The sequence below is a fragment of the Nicotiana tomentosiformis genome, chromosome 2 (assembly GCF_000390325.3).
Source record: "Nicotiana tomentosiformis chromosome 2, ASM39032v3, whole genome shotgun sequence".
NCBI lineage: Eukaryota > Viridiplantae > Streptophyta > Magnoliopsida > Solanales > Solanaceae > Nicotiana > Nicotiana tomentosiformis.
This window is the reverse complement of record NC_090813.1, coordinates 38,942,515-38,949,831: the sequence shown is the minus strand read 5'-3', so window position 1 is coordinate 38,949,831 and position 7,317 is coordinate 38,942,515. Positions and strand designations below refer to the sequence as shown.

At 31.5% G+C, this 7,317-nt stretch overlaps 1 protein-coding gene across 1 annotated transcript; it reads left to right on the top strand.

Moving 5' to 3' along the window:
• Window positions 1-2,493: 2,493 nt before the first annotated feature.
• LOC104109564 (probable aquaporin NIP-type) lies at window positions 2,494-5,360 on the top strand. Its single transcript, XM_009618896.4, has 5 exons — window positions 2,494-3,038; window positions 3,114-3,335; window positions 4,362-4,559; window positions 4,678-4,739; window positions 4,823-5,360. The coding sequence occupies exons 1-5, from the start codon at window positions 2,904-2,906 to the stop codon at window positions 5,019-5,021; spliced, it is 816 nt and encodes a 271-aa protein (XP_009617191.1). The 5' UTR covers window positions 2,494-2,903; the 3' UTR covers window positions 5,022-5,360.
• Window positions 5,361-7,317: the final 1,957 nt, after the last annotated feature.

Here is a 7,317-nt window from a genome sequence, read left to right as displayed (position 1 = left end):
TAATACCTCAAAACATTTACACCAAAATAATGAATATATTCTCAAGGTATTTATAGCTTGCTCAAATGTTTACATTAAATTATATTAAATTGTTATTGTTAAGTGGCAAAATAAGATGACAATGTTTATTAATTAATTATAATCTATCTATCTATCTATCATCTATAATCTATAATAACTATGTTAAAAGCATGAAGTCATTAGCGAAATGTCGTTTGACTTTTTTATCTTTTAAAAGTAGATTTCACATTGGACAAATTTGTAATAGTAATTTACTTATTTTTCTAATATTTAAGACTTTAAAAATCAAGTAAATCTTATTTATTAGATTCTTCCTTATTTGAAGTAGGTAAACGCTCCTAATATTTAGAAATCTAAAATTTTGATTTCACTTATATAACTTTTTTGTATATTTAAATTATGTAAGTATTTTCCTTAAATGTTTATAAGTTTTTATCACGTTAGGAATTTTGTCTTCATTTTAATTTTGTATACTAAACACGTAAGAATCATCAAACATGTCAAAATCCACATTTTTATATCTTTCTTTTAACCATGTGAATATTGTTAAATCTAATATTTCACATGTGCATGATGTCTTAAGGTGATTTATAAATTTGTTATTTTTTAATAAAAATTGTTTACTCATTAATGACAGATAACACGTACACTACAGTATGCATGAAGCATAATTTTATCATTTAATTATTTTATAATATTTATAACTTTAAAGTTAACTTAAACAATTCTATAAAAGGAGCTCCTAATATTTAGAAATTCAAAATCGAATAACATATTAACGTATATGAATTATTTTCTCATTTAAATTGCATAAAATAAATATACAACTCCTTAATCTAATTCATACCCAAAGAACAAAAACTAAAAAATTAATTTTAATTCCTTATTTGTTAAGATCTAATAACAATCATGAATATTAAATATAAACAAACTAAGTTGCACCCTGTTTTGACAATATTTTTTTGAATTAATGAATGAGAATATTAAGGTATTATCTCATGTTTCGAATGATAAATCCAATCAAAAGTACTATATTATCAATTCAAATGAAATAAATGAGTTTGGATATAATGATGAACAAGAATACTTAAAATAAAAAAGTTTACAAAGAATAAGTAAGAACTAATTGTTACTAAAATTGATAATACTAGTCGATACTCATTCTATATTCAACAATATTTTAGGGTCTCAAGATCTATGCTTTTTGCTTTGTCAATATATGTAATGTATAAATCTCTTTTCAAATGTTACTATCCTTAGCGCTAATAATTCTAAAATATATTAAATATTAATTAATAACCAAAACACAAACGAGAATTTGTATTTTTTTAAACATATTTTTTGGAACTTTGATATGAAGAAATGCTTGAAAGGATATTTAATAGTAAGAGAAGAAAGATGCTATAGAAAGACAAATTTGGTCAAAGGCCAGAAATTTGAATACGGAGATGGTAAGAGATATGTGACAAGCTAAAAGATAACCAAAGTTAGAGCTCTTTTGTGAATGACAATAATAGTTCATTAACCACAATTAATAAAAAGATATATTTGAAAATCTCTTTATAATTATTCTTATTAATTCTACTAAAATTTTGATCAATCAATAATGGACTATATTCTTCGTATTCAAATTGATTATGGAATTCTTTTGAGACTTGAAGGAAGAAGTTATGGGTTAATCAAAATTGTTTTAAATGTATGTGTTGTTTTGGTTTGTATTTTATATTAATAATTTATTTAGAATTTTATCCTATTAGCGTCTACATTATATGTCTGAGAATTTTGTATGGCAAGATTTTTTTCTTTATTGATCTATCCAAATATCATTAATATTATTTATTTCAAGAACTTACATTTTTCAAATTTTTATTTTGTAACTCAATTATATTATTTAATAATATTTTATTATTTTTAAATTATATACTCATTGATAGGTACATGTGCAGTGCGCGTACATTACAACTACAACAAGATACCCAGTATTATTCTATATTGTGGGATGTAGGGAGGGTAGTATGTACGCAGACCTACCCCTACCTTGTGAGGATAGAGAGGTTATTTCCAACAGACCCTCGGCTCAGGATAGTATAAGTACCACATTAATAAAAATGCGTGTATACTGAAACTAGTTAAATAATAAAAGAGTGTGTATAAATATGAAATTCATTTAGTGATTCGGTGCAATGAGTACAGATAAAAAAAAATTCCGTTCCTTTTGCCTCGGATTTTAAGCTTGACTCCTTTGAAGTTGAGCAAAGGCCATTCCTATGTTATTTACTTTTTTATCTGAAAATTCGAATAAGAAAAAGTAAATACAACCATGCAAAAATTCAGATATTCACGGGAAATAGTATTACTGATTCAAAGTTTGAAACCTTCAACATTCTCCACGATATTCCTAATAAACCGTAAAAATCCTACATATCTTTTCTTTTCTTTTTAATCAGGTGAGAATGTATTTATAGTTGGGGAAGAGATAGTACTGAGTAGAGGGGAGGAGTTTTGCTCGATAGTGCAGGATGGAGTTTCAATATTAGTGATAAGCTGCAAACTCCAATCCGTAATATCCCTTTGAATTTGCACTATATCCGATATTTCAATATTAATAAGGTGAAAATTAACTCCAATCCGTAATATCCCTTTGAATTTGCACCATTAACTAGATAACTATCAAATACGAGATTAGTCAGCATTTTGTAAAACTCCACCCTCCAAAAAACTCTCCAACTATGAATCTTATCCTTATTTAGGTAATCTAAAGCAAAACCTATCATATTTAAATCTAAGTACTATTATTATCATCAAATAAGCCTTTTGGCAGACATCCTGAAGAAAAAAACCCTTGTATCTTCCTAACTTTTCAACTCTTTGAATTAAGAACAATGGCAAAGAAGGATGGTAATCGAGAAGAAGAAATCTCCCAGATGGAAGAAGGCAATATTACCCATTCAGCCTCCCAGTCCGATTCCAATGTCGGATTTTGTTCATCACTTACTGTCGTTGTCATCGCACAAAAGGTAAACTTAATTACGTACAATTAAAACACCTAAAATTATTTAATTTGATGGATCGAGTTGTGTTTGACTTTGCAGTTGATAGCGGAGGCTATAGGAACGTACTTTGTAATATTTGCAGGGTGTGGATCAGTTGCTGTGAATAAGATCTATGGGAGCGTTACGTTTCCAGGGATATGTGTAACATGGGGTCTAATCGTGATGGTGATGGTTTACACCGTGGGACATATATCAGGAGCTCATTTTAACCCTGCTGTCACTATTACTTTCACCATCTTCGGCCGCTTCCCATGGAAACAAGTATGTACTTCTTTTCTACGTTGCTCGAATTTTTCGAAAATATCGTAGGTGCATCAGATTCTCAAAAAATAGTGTATTTTTTGAAAGATCTAATATTAGTGCGATAGCATTTTGGATAGTTCGTTCAACATAACTTTTTTTTTTACACTGTAGTAGTTACTTACACTCTTAATTATCATCTACACCATATTAAACTATATTGGTATTGTAAAAGTCATTATACTATGAGTGCATATAAGTTTTTTTATTAAAAAATTAAACTCGCAACCGCTACCCTTTGGGTGCGCAGTGGATAACCTTTTCATTGTGCAATAGCTCGCAAACCACACAAGAGATGTAAATCACGCGCATCAAGGCAAATCCTGTGTGAGGAGCTCTGACTGAGAAGGCTGCTGGTGAGAAAAATCGATCACAAGTCTCTCATGTGGGAAACCACTCACTCAACCAACTCAGTCAACTCTTGCGGTGTTGGGTGCATATAAGATATCCTAGTAAATTTCAAGAATTAAAATTGTAATTTGGTAGCTTACTACTAGCTAGTATTAGTATTAAAATTACACTATGAGTAACTTTCACAAAAAGGAGAGATTTTTTCGGAATATAATAAGATCCATAAACAGCACATTATTCAAGGCTATCAAATATATTAATGATAAAATACGCAGGGGTAAATATTTTTCTAAAAAATCCTTAACCTTTCAGCATCACCAAGTCCTAGAAGTGTAGGACAATATATCATCTGTGATAATTATTTGTTTTAAATTGTTCATAATAGAGCTAGCAGATATCGAGGAAGGAAAAAGATACAACGAGTGTAAAAGAGTGATTTTGTGGACCCAAGTTTAAAATGTTAAACTGAAGCTTCAAATCTCCTAACCGAAATTTTTTATTTTCTCCTAACCACACACGAAAAAAAAGCATCAAATCAACAATTAAAACGTGTTGCAAATGATGTTATATACAACGTGTATATTTCTAATGTGTTTTACAAATGATGTTAAAATACAAGTCTAATATGTGATGCAGGTACCTTTGTACATAATAGCTCAACTAATGGGTTCGATTTTGGCCAGTGGAACTCTGGCTCTATTGTTTGACGTAACTCCTCAAGCTTATTTTGGTACTGTTCCAGTTGAATCTAATGGCCAATCACTTGCTATCGAAATCATCATTTCTTTCCTTCTCATGTTTGTCATTTCTGGCGTTGCTACAGATGATAGAGCAGTAAGTTTCTACTTTTTTTTAATTTACAATTCATAAATTAATTATATATCTTTTCTTTCTGAAAAAAAATTGATTTATTTTTTTTTAATTATTTTTTTACCTTTTGTTACTCTTGCAGATTGGACAGGTTGCTGGAATAGCTGTGGGAATGACCATAACTTTGAATGTCTTTGTAGCAGGGTATACTAATTGTTTCACTTAGTAAATTTGTTAACCTTCAATTTCTTTGTCTAAAATGTAATCAAATCAAGTTGAAAATGCAGGCCAATTTCAGGAGCATCAATGAATCCAGCAAGAAGCATTGGTCCAGCAATAGTGAAGCATGTTTATACAGGTCTTTGGGTGTATATAGTTGGTCCAATCATCGGAACACTAGCCGGAGCATTTGTATACAATTTGATTCGATCCACAGATAAACCACTTCGGGAGTTGGCCAAAACTGCATCATCTCTTCGAAGTTGAGAGCAAATTCAATATATTTAACTGAAATTTTAGGCCATTCACTTTTTATCATCCCAGTTCGGATGTCCCTAAATCGTACATTTTTAGGTATTTTGAGCCATGAACATAAGTATTGGAGCATTTTCAGCTATTTTTGCAGCAATTCTTTTGCAACTTACTGCATTTTCTTCAATAATCTTCTCCCTATGGCCTCGATCCCCAAAAGTAAACCGATGATATGTAGATAGAGCTAGGGTTGGCTAATGTTGAAAAACACATGTATATATATATTTTTGAATTCTCGTAGACGAAAAAGTGTAAGCATATGTTCATTTCCAATTAATGTTTCAACTTGACAAAGCTCCTTTTATTATATAGCTATACAATAATAACGATGCCTCAATTACAAATAAGCTTATTTTATGCGAGATTGCTCACATTTACTATCCCAAGCTCAAATAGATGAGGAGGGTTATGGTAGGCGGACAACAGATTATGGTAGGCGGACAACAAGTGCAAAACTGATCAATTCATGTTAAATCATTTTATTATATATATATATATATATATATATATATATATGATCTTGGATAGTCCGGGCAAAATGGAGAATATTGAGAATGGCCCTAAATTATTTGGTGACCGTTGACCTGCTCCAAGTCCAAGAACGTCTAAGGGATACATGCTAAGGAGTTGTATGATCTTCAACAATTGACTAGGAGTTGTTTGGAGAGTTACTTGGAGGATTCATGCAAAGAATACCATGTTTAGAGTCTTGAGAATTGAAAAATCAAGACCCCAATTCAAACTGTGTGACACGGTTTCACCAACCGTTGGCTACGGCTCAAGAGGGGCCTGAAGAGATGAAGAAAATAAGGTTCTGAAATTCGTCACGGTTCAGATGTGTGTTACGGTTGGGGTTACGGTTGGGGCTACGGTTTGGCCTAGCGAGATTTTTTGAAAAATTAACTTTGAAACTTTTTCTATTTTACCCATTGGGTATTTATAGTAGCCTAGGGTTATTTCATTAGGAGCGGAGCATATTTTGACTTAAAAAAACTCTTGAGAGAGATTTTGAACCTCTTGGTTCGAGTTCGACTTTGGATTACCTGTTTTCAAGACTTTGGTTTTTGAGGGTAATCTTCTTCTCCTTTCTTTATATCTGGGGTTCTAATGAGATCTTTTGTCACGACCCAATTTAGGATGATGACCGGCACTTAGGAGCAAGTGCCCCCAAGTAAGCCTCATTAGTATTTTACAGAAAATCGGACAGAGTTTCCCCTGTATTTAGACTATCCCAAAAATTTCCCTGTCTCAAATCAACAACCAAACATCCTAATATCAATTCAAATGACAATGACTTTATCAATTAACCAAAACAAATATCTACCATTAATAGTCCACCCATTAAACAACTAGAAATATTATTTTATCTCCAACTTTGATAAGAATGCGTAATACTCAACATAAGTCTATAATAACAAAAGAATACTCAAGACACTAAAAGAATGACTATGGAGCGACTCTAAGAGTTCAAAGAAAAGGCCATAACAATAAATAAAATCTCCGCTCACGCAAACAAGTGCGAGGCTCACCAAAAACTATCAATATGTGCGCTGTAATTAACGAAATCCTCGCCCGCGTCAACTGTTGTCTCTGTAAAAATAAATTAGTGGGGAATGAGTCGCTAGCTCAGTGAATAATAACACTTAACCACAACCATTTTTATTGGGGACAAGTCACAAAACATGCTAGTATATTAAATAGAAAATATCATAAAAATGCCCTTTCAGAAATAATAAACAGTAATCAGTCTCATCGGGTTTTCATGTAATATAAATCAATTGAAAATTCGGTAATAAGCTCGGTAAAAACTGTGTAATATTAATATTCATGTTTTGGGAGGTTTCAATGAACGGATCATGTAATCGGTATAACTGTGGAGTTATTCGCAAGAAGTCAAATATATCGGTAGTCCTTACTTGAGCGAAATCGGTAACAGTATGCTAGTTTTACTTTTCCACTAGCGAGGGCTACAACGGTAATCGGAAATTACAAGGTGCACCAGGTCTAACGAACCCGTCGTTAGCCACGGGATCCTTCAATGTCTACTCCCATTTATACTTATCTTTGTAATCCGTATATATTCGTAGAAAATATTTTAAAACAATATAGGGCATTTCGATTCTTATCAAATCATATAATTTCATTTCGATAACAGTAAATTCAAGTAATGGTAAAACAGATCTAGTGACAACGGGAATATTTAAAACAACGGTAATCATCTCGAATAACTATTTCGGTATCATATCGAGTA

What these genes read in the sequence shown, in the direction of transcription:
- LOC104109564 (XM_009618896.4), top strand. Translation starts at nt 2,904, where the DNA reads ATGGCAAAGAAGGATGGTAATCGAGAAGAAGAAATCTCCCAGATGGAA. An exon ending in TCGTTGTCATCGCACAAAAG is followed by an intron (nt 3,039 to 3,113) that starts GTAAACTTAATT and finishes TTGACTTTGCAG; the next exon opens with TTGATAGCGGAGGCTATAGG. An exon ending in TTGCTACAGATGATAGAGCA is followed by an intron (nt 4,560 to 4,677) that starts GTAAGTTTCTAC and finishes TTACTCTTGCAG; the next exon opens with ATTGGACAGGTTGCTGGAAT.